General features: G+C 54.4%; 8 protein-coding genes across 8 annotated transcripts; 4 read left to right on the forward strand and 4 right to left on the reverse strand.

Annotated features, from left to right (window-relative positions):
- Nucleotides 1-22: 22 nt before the first annotated feature.
- On the reverse strand, nucleotides 23-623 carry GUITHDRAFT_116813 (hypothetical protein; the record flags this gene model as incomplete). Its single annotated transcript, XM_005823869.1, has 2 exons — nucleotides 23-325; nucleotides 414-623. 2 exons carry the CDS (start codon nucleotides 621-623, stop codon nucleotides 23-25), a joined length of 513 nt encoding a protein of 170 aa, XP_005823926.1.
- Nucleotides 624-2,101: 1,478 nt separating this feature from the next.
- On the reverse strand, nucleotides 2,102-2,705 carry GUITHDRAFT_116814 (hypothetical protein; the record flags this gene model as incomplete). The annotated part of the gene is made up of 2 exons (XM_005823870.1): nucleotides 2,102-2,473; nucleotides 2,562-2,705. 2 exons carry the CDS (start codon nucleotides 2,703-2,705, stop codon nucleotides 2,102-2,104), a joined length of 516 nt encoding a protein of 171 aa, XP_005823927.1.
- Nucleotides 2,706-8,452: 5,747 nt separating this feature from the next.
- On the forward strand, nucleotides 8,453-9,160 carry GUITHDRAFT_78534 (hypothetical protein; the record flags this gene model as incomplete). The annotated part of the gene is made up of 1 exon (XM_005823871.1): nucleotides 8,453-9,160. The coding sequence occupies one exon, from the start codon at nucleotides 8,453-8,455 to the stop codon at nucleotides 9,158-9,160; it is 708 nt and encodes a 235-aa protein (XP_005823928.1).
- Nucleotides 9,161-10,130: 970 nt separating this feature from the next.
- On the forward strand, nucleotides 10,131-10,589 carry GUITHDRAFT_116816 (hypothetical protein; the record flags this gene model as incomplete). Its single annotated transcript, XM_005823872.1, has 1 exon — nucleotides 10,131-10,589. The coding sequence occupies one exon, from the start codon at nucleotides 10,131-10,133 to the stop codon at nucleotides 10,587-10,589; it is 459 nt and encodes a 152-aa protein (XP_005823929.1).
- An 11-nt stretch (nucleotides 10,590-10,600) lies between these two features.
- Nucleotides 10,601-11,753, reverse strand: GUITHDRAFT_116817 (hypothetical protein; the record flags this gene model as incomplete). The annotated part of the gene is made up of 3 exons (XM_005823873.1): nucleotides 10,601-10,708; nucleotides 10,754-10,809; nucleotides 10,865-11,753. 3 exons carry the CDS (start codon nucleotides 11,751-11,753, stop codon nucleotides 10,601-10,603), a joined length of 1,053 nt encoding a protein of 350 aa, XP_005823930.1.
- Nucleotides 11,754-13,772: 2,019 nt separating this feature from the next.
- On the forward strand, nucleotides 13,773-14,459 carry GUITHDRAFT_78557 (hypothetical protein; the record flags this gene model as incomplete). Its single annotated transcript, XM_005823874.1, has 5 exons — nucleotides 13,773-13,831; nucleotides 13,876-13,928; nucleotides 14,030-14,176; nucleotides 14,228-14,253; nucleotides 14,310-14,459. Coding segments are annotated over 5 exons (435 nt in total), but the record flags the coding sequence as incomplete, so codon positions are not given.
- Nucleotides 14,460-15,286: 827 nt separating this feature from the next.
- GUITHDRAFT_116819 (hypothetical protein) lies at nucleotides 15,287-16,649 on the forward strand (the record flags this gene model as incomplete). Its single annotated transcript, XM_005823875.1, has 3 exons — nucleotides 15,287-15,363; nucleotides 15,604-15,847; nucleotides 15,894-16,649. The coding sequence occupies 3 exons, from the start codon at nucleotides 15,287-15,289 to the stop codon at nucleotides 16,647-16,649; spliced, it is 1,077 nt and encodes a 358-aa protein (XP_005823932.1).
- Nucleotides 16,650-17,033: 384 nt separating this feature from the next.
- On the reverse strand, nucleotides 17,034-17,528 carry GUITHDRAFT_60068 (hypothetical protein; the record flags this gene model as incomplete). The annotated part of the gene is made up of 1 exon (XM_005823876.1): nucleotides 17,034-17,528. A coding segment is annotated over one exon (495 nt), but the record flags the coding sequence as incomplete, so codon positions are not given.
- Between the last annotated feature and the right edge of the window lie 171 nt (nucleotides 17,529-17,699).

Here is a 17,699-nt window from a genome sequence, read left to right on the forward strand (position 1 = left end):
GTCGTCTTGGGCCCCATCGGCCTTACGAGACGTCACTGGCGTCGCAGTCCATGTACCATGACAGCCACTCTTGGTCCTCCCCCAGCTCGTTCACGCTAGCCAGCCATCCGTCATGGGTACTTTCAGTAGTAGTCGTCTCGTCCGGCACGGGGGGAGACGGTACTGCAGCCTCCATGACCAGAGTGTTGTTAGATGAGGCTGCGGTCAGAGATGGCGCAGGGGCTCCTAGGTCATCCTCTAGGCCAGCTTCCGGCCAGCGGCGGTAGGGCCAGCGCTTGATGCCGATCTTGCGGCAGGCGGCCTTGAGGCTGGTGAGCGAGACGCCCTGGGACACCGGGGTCAGCAGGAGGCCCTGGCGATGGGAGATGAGAAGGGTGGGGAAGGTAGCGGGGCCAAGGCGAAGAAGAACTTACCAGGCGCCTTGCGGCAGACTCCTGGGGCAGGTGGAAGAGGGGCTCGAGCGTGGAGAGGGAGACGTGGACCTTGGCGAAGGAGGAGGAGGGGAAGGGGGAGTCACGGGGACGTGGGGAGACCAGGACTAGGGAAGAGGCGGCCATGGCGCGTGGGCGGACAGGAGGGTTCAGTGCGAGGTCGGAGGTTCGGGTGATGGTAAAGAGCTTCATCGATGAGTCCCAGTGAAACTACTCCTCTTCGTTTAGGATGCAAAAACTCACCCCTGGGACCCGTGGTTGCTAGTGCAAGAATCCTTGAGGAGGGGGGGTAGGGTAGGGGAATACGTGGAGGCAGGGTGAATACTTACCTTTTTCAGGATAAAACTCAGCCCCACCACCCGGCCCCTTAGTACTACGGGCCCGTGATGATATCGAGCCTCTATAGATCTCCCGACGAAACCATTTGCTTTGATTCATACGTCATGCGAAGAGGAGAGGTTTGGATGGGGTTGCAAGTGCTTGCAAGTGTTGTGCGAAGAGGAGAGGTTTGGATGGGGTTGATAGAGTCAAGGCTTGCAAGTGTTATGCGAAGAGGAGAGGTTTGGATGGGCTTCAAGACTTGCAAGTGCTTGCAAGTGCTATGTGAAGAGGAGAGGTTTGCAAGGGGTGGGAGGATTTGAATGACCTTGATCCCTTCGAGTCACTCGGGTGACTACGCCCCGGGCCGCCGGATGGGGGCCTGGCCTGTCCGGCGCCACACTAAGCCTTGCAGGCTTCGGCAGTGCGCCCCGGGCTCGCCGGCCAGTGCGACTCTGTGCTGTTGAATACTTTGTTCGAGATCCGGATCAATGCATGCATTTCCTCTTCATCTCTTCGACGCAAGCAAATAGGCAAACTATACACGAGCATGGTGACAAAGAATACGGTTGGCGAAATCGGAGGTTGGTGCAAGTATTGGGGCGTTGGATGTTGATGTCAAGAAGATGGTAATCAACGGCCTGTGTCGGGAGCTAAGGAAAGAGACGAATACCGTTGCTGCAGTGTCTGTGCAAGATGCTACAAAATGGAGCTCTCCTAGGGAGGGGGGCGGCGCAGGCGGCACCCGGAAGCAGATCAGAGAGCATCTCCATCCGACTCCATGTTGAGATCCTCCAAGCTCAGCATCTCTGACATACGTGTACTCGCCGCGATTGTCGCCTGTGCAGTCATGCTCAAGAATGAGGTCTTCTGTCGTCCTGTTGGGTAACCTGCTTGGGCTGCTGGTTCTCACCACCTCGATCTTGTACCCTACTGGAATGGTGTAGGGTAGCATGGATGGAGGCCTGGAGGTATCCACTATCCCGACATCCATGAATGGCTGCTCCCAGTCGCACCCCATGAGGTATGAATGAGCTTCTCGGATATCATTTCCTTCCTCCCCCTCTACCTTGCACATGGCTGTGCTTGATCCGATCCCCTTGCAGTCATTCAACCTCAGTCCTGCCGTTGGGTTGGAAGGCGCAACAGGAGCAATCATGCCGGGCCTTCTTCTCCCGTCGGGTCAAGGGCATGCATCTCGTCTCCTGATCCTTACGACGTCAGGGCTAGAGACCCAGCAGTGTGTTGAGCTTCTTCTATCAATCGTTGAACATACACTCTTATCATGCGCTCTAGTGCAATGAGACATAAAAGTACAAACAGCTGCATGTCGTCTTGGGCCTCATCGGCCTTCAGACGGTACTGGCGTCGCAGTCCATGTACCATGACAACCACTCTTGGTCCTCCCCCAGCTCGTTCACGCTAGCCAGCCATCCGTCATCCCTCTCTGCTACAGGCGCAGGAGGTTGTGCCTCGGCTAGAGAGCTTCTCGGCTCGGTCTCGGTGAGGTCATGGGTACTTTCAGTAGTAGTCGTCTCGTCCGGCACGGGGGGAGACGGTACTGCAGCCTCCATGACCAGAGTGTTGGTAGATGAGGCTGCGGTCAGAGATGGCGCAGGGGCTCCTAGGTCATCCTCTAGGTCAGCTTCCGGCCAGCGGCGGTAGGGCCAGCGCTTGATGCCGATCTTGCGGCAGGCGGCCTTGAGGCTGGTGAGCGAGACGCCCTGGGACACCAGGGTCAGCAGGAGGCCCTGGCGATGGGAGATGAGAAGGGTGGGGAAGGTAGCGGGGCCAAGGCGAAGAAGAACTTACCAGGCGCCTTGCGGCAGACTCCTGGGGCAGGTGGAAGAGGGGCTCGAGCGTGGAGAGGGAGACGTGGACCTTGGCGAAGGAGGAGAAGGGGAAGGGGGAGTCGCGGGGACGTGGGGAGACCAGGACTAGGGAAGAGGCGGCCATGGCGCGTGGGCGGACAGGAGGGTTCAGTGCGAGGTTCGGGTGATGGTAAAGAGCTTCATCGATGAGTCCCAGTGAAACTACTCCTCTTCGTTTAGGATGCAAAAACTCACCCCTGGGACCCGTGGTTGCTAGTGCAAGAATCCTTGAGGAGGGGGGGTAGGGTAGGGGAATACGTGGAGGCAGGGTGAATACTTACCTTTTTCAGGATAAAACTCAGCCCCACCACCCGGCCCCTTAGTACTACGGGCCCGTGATGATATCGAGCCTCTATAGATCTCCCGACGAAACCATTTGCTTTGATTCATACGTCATGCGAAGAGGAGAGGTTTGGATGGGGTTGCAAGTGCTTGCAAGTGTTGTGCGAAGAGGAGAGGTTTGGATGGGGTTGATAGAGTCAAGGCTTGCAAGTGTTATGCGAAGAGGAGAGGTTTGGATGGGCTTCAAGACTTGCAAGTGCTTGCAAGTGCTATGTGAAGAGGAGAGGTTTGCAAGGGGTGGGAGGATTTGAATGACCTTGATCCCTTCGAGTCACTCGGGTGACTACGCCCCGGGCCGCCGGATGGGGGCCTGGCCTGTCCGGCGCCACACTAAGCCTTGCAGGCTTCGGCAGTGCGCCCCGGGCTCGCCGGCCAGTGCGACTCTGTGCCACGGTGCTGTTGAATACTTTGTTCGAGATCCGGATCAATGCATGCATTTCCTCTTCATCTCTTCGACGCAAGCAAATAGGCAAACTATACACGAGCATGGTGACAAAGAATGCGGTTGGCGAAATCGGAGGTTGGTGCAAGTATTGGGGCGTTGGATGTTGATGTCAAGAAGATGGTAATCAACGGCCTGTGTTGGGAGCTAAGGAAAGAGACGAATACCGTTGCTGCAGTGTCTGTGCAAGATGCTACAAAATGGAGCTCTCCTAGGGAGGGGGGCGGCGCAGGCGGCACCCGGAAGCAGATCAGAGAGCATCTCCATCCGACTCCATGTTGAGATCCTCCAAGCTCAGCATCTCTGACATACGTGTACTCGCCGCGATTGTCGCCTGTGCAGTCATGCTCAAGAATGAGGTCTTCTGTCGTCCTGTTGGGTAACCTGCTTGGGCTGCTGGTTCTCACCACCTCGATCTTGTACCCTACTGGAATGGTGTAGGGTAGCATGGATGGAGGCCTGGAGGTATCCACTATCCCGACATCCATGAATGGCTGCTCCCAGTCGCACCCCATGAGGTATGAATGAGCTTCTCGGATACCATTTCCTTCCTTCCCCTCTACCTTGCACATGGCTGTGCTTGATCCGATCCCCTTGCAGTCATTCAACCTCAGTCCTGCCGTTGGGTTGGAAGGCGCAACAGGAGCAATCATGCCGGGCCTTCTTCTCCCGTCGGGTCAAGGGCATGCATCTCGTCTCCTGATCCTTACGACGTCAGGGCTAGAGACCCAGCAGTGTGTTGAGCTTCTTCTATCAATCGTTGAACATACACTCTTATCACGCGCTCTAGTGCAATGAGACATAACAGTACAAACAGCTGCATGTCGTCTTGGGCCTCATCGGCCTTCAGACGGTACTGGCGTCGCAGTCCATGTACCATGACAACCACTCTTGGTCCTCCCCCAGCTCGTTCACGCTAGCCAGCCATCCGTCATCCCTCTCTGCTACAGGCGCAGGAGGTTGTGCCTCGGATGGAGTGCTTCTCGGCTCGGTCTCGGTGAGGTCATGGGTACTTTCAGTAGTAGTCGTCTCGTCCGGCACGGGGGGAGACGGTACTGCAGCCTCCATGATGAGGCTGCGGTCAGAGATGGCGCAGGGGCTCCTAGGTCATCCTCTAGGCCAGCTTCCGGCCAGCGGCGGTAGGGCCAGCGCTTGATGCCGATCTTGCGGCAGGCGGCCTTGAGGCTGGTGAGCGAGACGCCCTGGGACACCGGGGTCAGCAGGAGGCCCTGGCGATGGGAGATGAGAAGCGTTGGGAAGGTAGCGGGGCCAAGGCGAAGAAGAACTTACCAGGCGCCTTGCGGCAGACTCCTGGGGCAGGTGGAAGAGGGGCTCGAGCGTGGAGAGGGAGACGTGGACCTTGGCGAAGGAGGAGGAGGGGAAGGGGGAGTCACGGGGACGTGGGGAGACCAGGACTAGGGAAGAGGCGGCCATGGCGCGTGGGCGGACAGGAGGGTTCAGTGCGAGGTCGGAGGTTCGGGTGATGGTAAAGAGCTTCATCGATGAGTCCCAGTGAAACTACTCCTCTTCGTTTAGGCCCATGATGCCAAAACTCACCCCTGGGACCCGTGGTTGCTAGTGCAAGAATCCTTGAGGAGGGGGGGTAGGGTAGGGGAATACGTGGAGGCAGGGTGTGTACTCACCCTTTTCAGGCAATAACTCATCCCCACCATCGGATGATCCAATAGTAATAATGGGCAGTGTCAGGGTCAAGCCTCCTCGACTCTCCTGATTGTCCTCGTACTCATCTTTAACTTAACTTTGAGTAAAGACCGGAATAATGGGCCAGTGGGTTTGAGGCTCACGGACTCGGCGAGCCTCTATAGATCTGAGATCTGATCTCCCGACGACTGAAACCGTTTCAACCGTGACGGTTTTGGTAGGGGGCCCGGGCAGAGGTTTCGATGGGTTGCAACGGCCCGTGTTATCGCGGCGAAGAGGAGAGGTTTGGATGGGGAGGGAGGATTTGGATCATTTTGATCGGAGTCCGACCTCTCACTGCGCCCCGTCATCCGCGAACTTACCGGAAGGCCGGAGCCTCGGAGGAGAGGTTTTGATGCCCGGCCCGGCTGAGGGGTGGCAGACTCCGGGGTCGCCGGATCAGTTGCCAGCGGCCGCACACTGCACGCAGCCTGCAGCGGTTGACAACTGGCACAGTTTTCAGGACGCCATGCGGCCCTCCCTCCGGAGGGACCGAGCCTCGTAGTATCATGCCATGCCGGCGGGCGGCCGTCCGAGCGGCCGCGGCCGCTGGGCCTGGCTGAGGCGCCGGGCCCGCCGCCCGGCGGCCCGAGGATCCGGTCGGAGCCGGGCACGCCGGCGTGGCGCCTGGCCCGGAACTCTTGAGTGGAACTCACGCCTTGGGTGAGGAACGTCCGCTGGCATATGGAGCGATACAACAGCGGAGGGGGAAGGTAAGCAGCCCACGACGCGGCAGACGCTGAAGCCATCGCCATCCTAGTGATCATCATCGTCCTAGTGATCATCATCATCCACACCCTTGCCATTGTTATTGCAAACCTTGGCATCGAAGTTTTGTGTCTCCTCTCTCTTCTGACGAACAACTTCTGCTCATCCTCCTCACTTGATCCAAAAAAGAATCTCAGTTGTTTCTCCTGCCCTGTTTCATCTGATCTATCTCGATGGCAGCCAAGATAATCTCCGATGTGGCGAGCAAGCGATGAGTTGAGAAGGCTGGGACATCCGAAATGTCTTCGACCGCCCTCCTGCACCTGGTGTGATCCTTCAGCGAAAGAAGATGTCGACGATCTTCACTTCAGTCCTGCTGCTGGGATGCTTGCTGTACTGCACAAGTGACATCGGACAAGAGCACCGCATCCATATCTACAAGGCAGCATTCCCGCTCAGGGGAGGTGTCAAGGGGTCAGCGGGAGGCAACAACTTCCTCCTCCTGCCTAGATCGGTTGCCCTCCTCCGAATGAGACAGCTGCGCGAGCAGCAGGCAGCCAACACACAGCAGGAGGAGCTGGGGGCTGGGGCAGTGCGTCTGGCAGTGAATCGGAGTGATGATGGACACAACGAGACTCTGAGCAGAGCGAAGACACCAGGGTATGTCAACGCAGAGTTGAACGAGGACGAGCTGGGAAGGGTAAGAATTCCTCCTCATGCTTGCTGCCCCTGTTTCCCCTGCTTCTCATGCTCGTTCGTATCCTTTCTACTTCCTTATATCTCTCACTTTTCTCTCATGTCACCTTCTCCTTTCGTTCCCTTTGTTCTCTTGGAAATATTCCGCAGCTCTGGTGAATTTCATACCCGTATGATTTTTTGTTTCAAATCCAGAACTTGATATCTGAGTTTTTCTCCAAACCACTTGTGAGAGAATCCAAGAAAACGTCACACTCCACCGTTGCCGCAATCAACAGCTCCATCGCGGTGAATTGGCTGGAAACCATGTCTAAGCACGTCAAGAGTGCATGGATAATGGAACGAAGCTTCCTTGCTCTGAAGAACATCTTCCAGAATCAGAACAACGTGGACACGTTTGTTGAGAATGGTCTGATGGACCTGATAGACAGAGTTTTGAGCTCTCACGCTGACAGGCCCGAGGTCATTGCAGTTGGTCTCGACACGCTGAGAATCATCTTCGAGAACAGCCCACCCTCAAGAAGAACCTTCCTTGGATCCATGGGCCTTGGAGCTGTTTTTAGAGCGACTTCCAAGGATACCGAGGAGACGAGACTGATCCCACGTGTCCTCGACGTGTTGCTGCTGCTAAAAGATGATCTGCAGTTCACAGCCACAAGTGACATTCAGAAATTCTCCAGGGCCTTTGAAGGAATCCTGAGTAGCAGCAGACATGATAGAGAGACGTTGAATTGCGCAGCAAGACTTCTGTACGAAATCCACATGCTTCATGACGACGTGTTCTTTGACTTTCATGACGAGACCTCGTCTATCATCGTCGAGCTGTACCGCAGCTCAAAGACAGAAGAAGAGAGATTCCAGCACGTTGTGCTGATGTCTGCAGTGTTGAACGCCTCGACATCCTCGGTTGTCACTTGCGAAGTGCACGAACTTTTGCAGGAAATCGCTGAAGCAGGAGGGCAGCAAGGGGCCCTTGCAAGGTGCTGCCTATCCATGACATGCGTCAAGGAGTACTTGGGAGGCCAGCGAGAAGTGTTGGAAGAGAAGAAGTTTGGAGGTGATGTCTCAACGCAGTACAAGTCTCAATTTGATGATTGCATACAGGCATGAACAGTCTCGACCTCCTTGCTCGCCTAACCATGGAAGGGGAGGAGGCAGAGGGCGATGGGGATGGAGGGGAGGAAGGGGAGGAAGGTGAAGGGGAGCAAGAGGAGCAGAAAGATGGGGAGGAAGGAGACAAATTTGAGCTAGGCGAATCGCAAACTTTGTCGGTGAAGGAGACAGAGACGGACCAGCTGAGCTGCGAGGACAAGGCGGACGAGGCAGTAGGGAGCAATCATGAACTCTTCGACATGCCCAGCAGGGACTCGGACTCCGAAGACGGCAGCAGCGGGCTCTTTCAGGGGAACAACGACGGGCAGGAGGAGTTTGGCAGGGAGCCTCTAGCCTTGCAGGAAGACGGACAGTGGACTGGAGGCGAGGGAAGGGAGGGAGGAGGACGGAGCGAGTGGATTGAAGTACAGTTGGACGATCTGTTCCAGAGCCCCCAGGATTTCTCCTACGCACACTGCAGCTATGACTTCGTCGATCATCCGCACTTGCACGAGATGGGGAGGGAGGAGATGCTGAACTTCGAGGGAGGAGGAGGAGCAGGAGGAGCAGGAGGAGGAGCAGGAGGAGCAGGAGGAGGAGCAGGAGAAGAGATTCCGCTAATGACAGGAGCTGTATTCCAGTCACGGCCAGGTCAATCTACTGATGCCCAGGAGGCAATCTCTTCTCCTCGTCGTTCTGGTGGAAAAAGATCGAAGCCAGCGGCTGAGTTGTCGGGGGATCAACTGCTGAAGAGACCAGACTTTGCTGCCTGCCTCGAGAAGCTGATCCGCAAGTTCCAGCTGAAGAACCTACGGCTGGAGTCACAGCGGAAGGGGAGGAGGGGGAAGCAGATGCAAGAGACGGACAAGGCGAAGAAACTGAGGATCCTCCGGCAGGTCACAGACTTCCTCTTCCGCATCGAGAGGGCCCACTGGGAGTATCTCGACCAGCATCGCAAGGACAACCCAAGGCTGCCCTCCCTGCGCTTCGCCTCCTTTGCTAAGCACGTCTTCCTGCGCATCCCCATGCTCGCACCTCTCTCCAAGATGGAGGACATCGGCACGCTCCTCAAGCACTTCAGCCGCGTCAAGGCTGGCACGCGCTCCTGCGGTGCTATCATCCTGAACCCTTCCTGCGACAAGTGCGTCCTGGTGCGGGGGTTCAAGTCGTCAGCCTTCGGGTGGCCCAAGGGGAAGGTCGAGCACTGGGAGAGTGACGCTACGTGTGCCATCAGGGAGGTACAGGAGGAGGTTGGACTTGACATCTCCTCCCTCCTCAACGAGACCGACTCCATCTCCCTCAAGCTGCAGCACAAGGACACCAACGGCATCACTACCAGGAGCGTCCTCCGCCTCTTCATCATCCGCCCTGTGTCGGAAGACACGCCTCTGTGCTGCACTACCAAGAACGAGATCTCGGAGATCCGATGGTTTGATGTCAACCAGCTCCCGTCCGGCTCCTCTCTCGTAGGAAGGAAGGCCGACAACAGCTTCTGGCTCGTCCCTCCTGTTGTGAAGTCCCTTCGGCACTGGCTCAGGGTCAAGGCCCCGCGCGGCTGACCGTGACCTGGAGGACCGAGGGTCGGCAAGGCAGCGGCCGCAGGCACCGATGAGAAGCTAGAGAGATCTCGCAGGAGGAGGAGGCTCGGAGGAGCCTGAGGAGCCTCGGACGTCGAATGGTACGGTCGAGGGCAGTGGGAAAGGTCGGAGTTCGAGGCTTTGGGAAATGACGATCTGCCGGGCGGCCGCCGGGCTTCGGCAGGCCGGCCCGGTAGGTGACGGTGCGGCACCATCATTCATGCGTGCATGTATCATAGTACCTCATGAGACACACGGGCCGAATTTGCGGGAGTCCGACCCGAGCCCGTCAGGCCACTCGGAGCCATTCGGTCACTATAGCGCAATGCTGGCTGAGTGCAGTGCCCCAGGCCGTACCGTACGGTCTCTAAACTTGAAACTTTCCGTTTTATTGACTGGAAAAGGAAAGGCAAACCGAAAAACTAACTGAGGCTAAAAAGTTTTCAAAACACCCAAAAACATTGACTAGAGTGTGATGAGCCGTTAGAGTTGTCAAGTCCCTTTTGATGACCCTTGAGAATGGAGGGGAAGGAGGAGGAGAAGGAGGAGAAGGAGGAGAGAGGGGAGGGAGAGAAAGAACAATAAGGAGTCGTGTAGTCTTAAAGCAAAGATCGGGAGACATCAGGAAAAGGGAAGGAAGAGCTCACGACAAGGTGCAGCCAGGCGGTCGAAACTATCAAGACGGAGGATGGAGAGATGTGAAACATGATAACTGATGACTAGAGAGAAAGGACGATAGTTATGGAGTGAGGAGAGAGGGGAGGGGTGAAGATGTTAGGAGCAGTGCTATGTGATATGATGCGAGCACAACCACAAATTACATAAAGTTCAACCTGTCATGCTGCCAGGGCACCTCAGAGGCAAGGTGTCACCTTGTAGCTCAAGCTCCAGCTGCTCCGGCTCGTTTCTTTCCCCTGATCATTATCTTGTGAAGGTACCGGCAGGCTGTGAGATGAACCTGCCATTCAACGGAGGGAGCGAGTGGCCGGACGTTTTCGACTTCTTCAAACGGGGGGATGACAGCGAGGGAGAGGGGACGCTCACTCTAGGAAGGAGGCAGCAGAAGGAGGCTAAGACAAGAGATGGGACAGAGGATCCCCGAAGAAAGGATCCTCTCAGAAAGAGCTCATTTCAAGGGGACACGCACGAACTCAAGGAGATGCTTGCGAGCTGCAAGCCTTCTCAGATCGAGGTGGTTGCTGCGAAATCGCATGCAGAGGTGATGGAGAAGGCAAGGATGGCTGCCCAGAAGATCATTGGAGCAGCGCATGATCGCAGATATTTCGTCCTGGACAAGAAGGTCGAGGCAGAAATTGTTATCAAACAGGTGCTGGCAGAAGCAGAAGCAGAAAACAAGCCCAAGGACATTGTCCTCGGCAAACTGCGCATGAAGGAAATATCGCGAGTGTGATGTGGTGCAGCTCATTGCATGCTTTCATCATCGTAGGATTGTTCGTACATTGCAGGCTTCACTGTCTTCATCTTGTGCACCATTCGCTGTCTTTTGATCTTCTTCAACATGTCTTCGACCTGACAACCGTCACAGGAACCCTCACGACCGCAGCTGCTCCTCACCTTCATGATCTGTCTCTGAATCATTATCCTCTTGTTCGCACATTTCTTCATGATCGCTGGAAGGACAAGATTCAGCAAGCGCTCGATCCCATCCACGATGCTCGTCCTTACCGTGATGACGATTTGTCTTCTCCAACAACCCAGCAGCGTTGGAGTATTCGTGCAGACGGGTCTCGAGCTCTCTCCTGATCAGCTTCAGTCGAGCTTCTGCCTCCTCCGGCGTTGAGACATTGCCGAGCTCCTGTACAATCGTCTTCCTGGAGACAGTCACGTTGTTTGACCCTTGCTTCCTGTCTCCTTCTTGATCAGAGTCTGACCCTCCAGGAGAGTCGTAGTCCTCCACCAGAGCCTTGGAGTCCTGCATCCTTCCAAAGTCCTCCATGGATACCACGCTGCTCCTCCGCCTTCGCTTGATGACCTTGCGGCGGAAAGTCTCGTCGAACTCAACCCCGAAATCTATCTTTGGAGCCGAAGGGCGGCCGAACGCGAGCCTGACCTCGAAGGCGTCGAGCTTCTCATGGAAGTAGAGCATTGTCTGCTCCAGATCATCCTTGTCCTGGTTGACTGAGTGGCTCCACTTCAAGGAGCGGAAGCGTTGGGCAGACACGATTCTCGTGACCTCGGACTTTGCCGTCATGAGCTTTGTCCTGATCTTGGATTCGATGTCGTCTGTCTTTCTGTCTATCTCCAGCGCCTTTGCCTTCGCAGCCTCCACCATCTTCTCTGCTGCAATGACAGCCTCCATCCTCCTCGTCCAGTAATAGTCCAGCTGCTTCGACGTGGATTTCCCGGGAGCCAAACCTCCCCCGCCATCCTCGTTGGGTTCTGCTTGTGACTCGTCATCGGGCCCATCTCCCCCCGAGTCAGGACCGGTCACGAGGTTCAGCAGGCTCAGCTGAGAGAGAGGATTCAAAAAATCAGGAAGCTCAAGAAATTTCGCCTCCCCTTCCTCCTCATCCTCCTCCGCCTCCTCCCTTGCACCGCCGCGCCATAGCGACATTTGACAATGGAACGTTACGCCCGACCGTTGAAACAGGGTACCGAGGCGGGCTTGCAGAGCGTCAGTGAGTTCGGCCCCCGTTCTGAGGAAATGCGAGGAAAGGTGAGGAAATGCGGCGAAAGAGGGTGAGGGAGGGAGGGAGGGAGGGAGGGAGGGAGGGAGGGAGGGAGGGAGGGAGGGAGGGAGGGAGGGAGAAGTAGTGGAGAAGGGAAGAGAGGGAGAGTGAAGGAGTAGATGAGGCGAGAGAAGAAGAAAGTAGAGAAGGAATGAAGGAGTTGACAAAGAGGTAGACAAGCATGGACACAGGTAGGCAGGTCCTAGGACGGCAGTGCGAGCTAGAAAGGATGAGTGGTTTGCAGGAGATGAGAATTGAGATGAAGAGAAGTGATTTTAGGCAGAGATTCAGTCATCTGAAGACATTGAAGCATGAAGGACACAAGATCGAAGGTCAAGCGGGAGTGAACATGATGGGAAACATATTGAACAGAATCAATCTGGATGTGGGTTCTGGGCTGTGCAGTGGAGTGTAGAGACAGGAGAAATAGACAAATTATCCATAGGATACCACACCATGCATATTTGCTGCCTTCATATTGACATCTTGTCTCCAGACGTTGTTGGGCATTGCTGTGCTATCAGTTGCGACTGGCCTCAACAATGCCTGCCTCAATCACCTAAGCGAGAACCCGGTGACGTACAAGACCTGCTTCTTAGCACCTGGATACTGCAGCCCAGGTTTGTTTTCCTCTTCTGCTTTCGTCATCTGATTTGAGATCAGGAGCCGACAGGTTGTTTTGTGAAACCCGCCATTCATATTTGCGGTATTTGATTGGTTGCAAACACCCAGATCATGTTCCATGGCCAACTCGTTGCGCCGTCGTTCTGTCTGTGCGCGAAGGTCTCTGTCGAAGATAAAGATGAATAGCAACGATGTTGGCCAGAAGAGTTCCAAGAGAACAGTGATTTGATGCACGACATGCCCAATGGCTAAAGCTTTCGATCAGGAGAGTTTGCTCTCGCCGGAACAAGGAGCGATGATTTTGAAGCAGTTTGCAGATGATGTAAGATGGATTCGAGTGCTGTGAAGGCTCCTGATCTTGCTGGTGTAAAGCTAAACAGAAAAGACGATGAAATATCTGCTGAGCCAACCTCGAAGAAATCTGAAAAGCAAGCAGGAAGCAAGACAAAGAAAAAGGCGAGGACCTGCCTTGTGCTTAAAATTGCATTCTTACCTCCATGTAAGGCTTCATCAGTTGCGCCGGATGCTTCTTCGGTAGCGTTGGTATGGGCAGGAGCCGTGCCAGTGAACAGCTCTTTCTAGATTGGGACCGCAGAGCTGTTGGAGTTTTCAAGGAACGGGCACCTTTTCCTCCCAGACATGTTGAGCATTGCAGGCATCTTATGCTGACTACATGTTCAAGACTTGATTGACCAGAGTCGCCAGGAGTGTCGGCGACTGATCTCTATGATACCCTGGAGGATGCGTTCTACGACAAGAGGCTAGAGGTGAAAGAGCAGTGAGGCATCGCTTATCGTCAGCAGCTCTTGATACTGTCTGCCAGGCGTTTGTGCAGAAGCTGAGGGTCTTTGGGGTTGACGAGAAGACAATCAAAAAGATCAACGATCCGGATGAGGTAGTGATGTTACTTCACATGTGATGTTACATCACATGTGATGTTGAGGTTAAATGTGACAGGCATACGGGCTCTTGCAAGACCTCTGCGAAGATGAAGGTTTCGAAATTCCCTTCTGGCAGCTTTTCAATCCCCACCGAGTGTGCCAGCTGACTTGAGGGAGATGCTGTGGAATAACCAAGTCTTAGGATGACAGACCATACGCTTCCCTGCTGAATAAGATCTGCCTCAACAAGGTTGCTCTACCATAGCAATCGTTTGCTTGCTCTGACACGTCTGCCATCTAGGGGATCGGCAAGCTCGCTGCTGATCTTCTTGGAGTGGACTCCGTCATGTTGTACCAGGCAAAGCAGCCTCTTCCTCATGTCTGTATCGTGTGAATGTTCTTTGGCAGACGTGCGCGTTCATAAAGGAGCCAGGACACGGCGAGACTGCCTGGCACAGGTGAGCCATAGCTGAGCAGTCAATCGTTGACATGGCTGTCAAAGTGATCTCAACACGTCACCTTTCGACACAAACGACATGCTCACCTTCTGGTTGAGTTCCCCTCCGACCTCTTGACACAGTTGACACCCATTGCAGGATTTCTGTCACGCCCGTCAAGGACCTCGACGACTCTCCCTTAGAGTTTGCCTCCGGTAGTTGCATTGCAACGGCCTCAACGTCTTGACTCGGGGTCAACAGGCTCCCACAGGGACTTTGCGCTGCCTTACTGGTACTCCAACGAAGGCATGATGAACCTTGAGGACAGGGACTATCCTGTTGCCTCCCACGCTCCTCTGGCTCCTGGTCCGTCCCTCTTGTCTCGGATATCAACTTGTCCTGAAAGTCAGACTGCAGGGGATGCGACGGCTCATCATGGCTGGGTGAACGAATCATGGAGGGATGACCGTGTTGTGTTTGGTGAACAACCTACCTTCAGGTACTCCATGCCGCTCCTCCAAACCTCTCCGAGGACACAAGGATCGCCTTCACCATCGCATACGTCAAGACAGGTAAAGCGCAGCCCCGCAGCAACGACACAGATGTTAAGACATTGCAGGTGCCAAGAGGATTCCAAAGAAGGGGCTGAGGAGAAATCCCGACGACGAGGATTTGGAGGTCCATCCTCCTCCTCCTACTGTCTCTTAGCCAGCTGATGCGTCTCAGGGGTACTCCGCGTGGATAAAAGATGTAGCGCCAGGTTGTCAACATTTCGTTCCCCCGATTGCGTGTAACATTTCGTAGGCCGCCCAATCAAGCATGCGATGCTCCCGGTGGTTTTCAGTAGGAAAGAATGAATCGCATAGGAACGGGCGATCCGCAATGGCAGGATTCTTCATAACATACCTTATGTTTGTTGTCTCTTGTCTGTGTGTGTTCAAAACACGTTTACACGTGAGACCGTCTCAGTGTTGTTAAATGAAAAACAAACTTTACTGTGGTCAAATCTGATCGCTTGCGAGAAGACTTCTTTTCTCTGATCATCACATTCTTTCTCGAGCATCATAGAAGCATGTTACTCAATCCAGACACATTGAAGAAGGCATACTCTAGTGAGACGGCTCTCGAAATCCTGAGAGAAAACAACATTCAGGTGCTATCCTTATCAGAGATAGACCCCGATATGGAATACAAAATAGAAGAGATTAAGAAGAAGTATGCTGAGAGATATTCTGGCTATGATATCGTGTTTATAAAACAATAATCAATCCAAACACTTAAATTTAAGCGACTCTTGAAAGATCTTATCCTTCTCCTCCTCAGACATTGTCTGCCAATTTGGACCAAACATTAGCCTATTCTGCATATCAACAGATATCTTTCCATTATTCCCACTGCTCGTTGATTGCTCAGATCTTGCTTGTTCCCGATCCATTGTTGAAATTCCCAGATGACGTTGATAAGAGATTGGTACAGATGTTCAAGCTTGTTTACTTCAAGCAATCCAGTCTCACAGACACCGTACACCTCGTTCTCCTTTCCCTGTCCTACGTGTGAGCGGCCCGTCTTCCTCTTCGTCGGTCCCTTAAAGAGGGACTGCCTGGTCCTAGGAACTACCACTACCGGTACTCTACGCTTCGTATCTGCGATATGATCCTCCGACCGGTCCGAGTCCTAGTCTCATAGCAAGAAGGCTTCCTGAGAAAGAGTCATAGGCTTGACATGACTAGGTCTTCGATTCCCATCCAACGCTCTCTGTGAAGTTGATATAGCTGCTCCCTTGACCTTGACAGGTCCTGTGTGTCCCTAGGATATGCTGGGAGATGGCTGGTCATAATCAACCTCGCCTCAGAGCACTGGCATCCGTTATTTCAAGGCGCCATGCTCAGCGTCGGCGGCTTCAAGTTGGATCCCCTGTGGATCAGCAGGGGGGGAGGGGAGGGGAGCGGAAGGGCGGAAGAGGAGGGGAAAGGCAGGGCGGGAGATACGCACATAGAAACAAAGGCGCGTCTGTTGTGCTATGGGCTGGACGGGAAGGTAAGCGGAGGCGTGTGGGGCAGTGCAGGGGCTGAGCAGTTTGCAGCTGATCACCATGAGCGACTTTGATCACTTCGATCGGCATAATCCCATCTCAGACTCAATGTACAAGGAGATGGAACAAGTTTGCACGTGGTACCTGCTCAACGGAGACGAAGTGCAGTGGAGAAGGTTGGAGGGCAGGCGCAAGTCGATTGAAGAGGACATCGCTAGATTGAAGAAGGAAGCTCCTTCGGCAGAGGTGGTTCGGTTGCTGAAGGAGAAGGTGAGGCAGCTGAAGATGCTGTGCGAGGAAGAAGAGTATTGCAAGGACGGGTTTGTCAAAGTGGGAGTGGAGATTTCTTTGAATGGCAGAGAGGTGAAGAAGGATCCGGCAGAAGCGCTGGAGGCAGACGCATCAGTGTCCATTCCAGCTGTCATCCGAGCTCGCCCTCGACGAATAGGTCTGGGAGATGGAGTCTTGATCAACGTCCTATGCTACAGCAACACGGAGAGATCATTGCTGGACCGCTTCAGCGCGTTCCTTCCGTTGGGTACAGAGCCAGGGGATAACGGACAAAACACCATGACGGTCGGAGACATGATCAAGATTTTTGGCAACATTTTGATGCAGAGGGGGCTGAACCGGGAGTCCATGACCAGTCAGTCCCGCCTGTACCACTACAAACGAACTTTGGATCAGGCGATGCTGGCTAAAGACATCTTCGTCTTCAGATCTACTGGAGATATTCTGAGCGCGGAGGAGATAGAGCTTTACTTGTTCGAGGGGAAGGAGAGGGAGGGGGGGGAGGAGGAGGAATGATCGGGAGCGGATTCTTTCCATGCCGCATCCAGATTTTAATCAGCCTGTTATCATCACGAACACAGCTTCTCTGCCAACTTAGTAATCCTTTCAGCCTGATATGGATCGCATCGATAGGTCGGTGCTCAATTTTCCTTCACTTGTGCTTCGAGTGACGAATCAGTGAATCTACTTTTAATCCTAAAGGAAAAGCTTTTAAACAATGGGATTTGCATCAATCACAAACTGTGAAGGCACTTGAAAAATGAAATTGAATGAATCAATGATAAAAAACTTGTGAGTAATGAATTGCAGCCTTTCAGTGGACTTCCCCGCACGTCCTCAGATCCGTCGTACCTGAACGCTCCCCTCCACAGGTTTGAGCGTAAGGAAATATTCTGGCCGAGGCCTCTTGCCAAGCACGAACTCGTACCGCAGAATGAGCTGATGAAGGATTTTCCTGATCTGCATGGAAGCTAGCCGCTGCCCAACACAGTTCCTAGAGCCCACGGAGAAGGGAAACACCGCCTCCTCCAGCTTCTTCCTTTGCGACCCTTCCTCGCTCCACCTCTCGGGGATGAACTCGTCTGCTCGGTCGATCCATGCAGACCTGAAAATCGCGAAGAACGGCACTAGGCACGTCTCCCCCCTTGGAATGATCTTACCATCCTCAAGCTCTACATCGTGCTGGAGTTGGCGGATTGACCCCTGTGCTGCCACAGGCCATAAACGCATTCCCTCCTGGATGACGTAGCCGAGGTACTTGGAGTCGGGCCCGTGGAGCTCCAGATCTTTGCGGAGTTTACTCTGGACGTCAAGGTTTGCGCTGAGCTCGTAGAGGATCCAGGAGAGAGTGTACGCTGACGTGTCATGCCCGGCGACCATGAAGGTGACAATGTCGGCGCAGATTGCCCTATCGTCGGGGTATTGGTTTCGATTCAGGAAGCTGATGAGCGAGGAGTCGTCGTCCGATTGCCGGGAGCGGTAGAAATCGAGCACACGCTGCGCCTGCTTCATGAGCTCCTTGGACGCGCTTCTTGCACGCGCCACAGCAGGCAGGAAGAGCATCCA

This window comes from Guillardia theta (assembly GCF_000315625.1).
Source record: "Guillardia theta CCMP2712 unplaced genomic scaffold GUITHscaffold_101, whole genome shotgun sequence".
Taxonomy (NCBI): domain Eukaryota; class Cryptophyceae; order Pyrenomonadales; family Geminigeraceae; genus Guillardia; species Guillardia theta.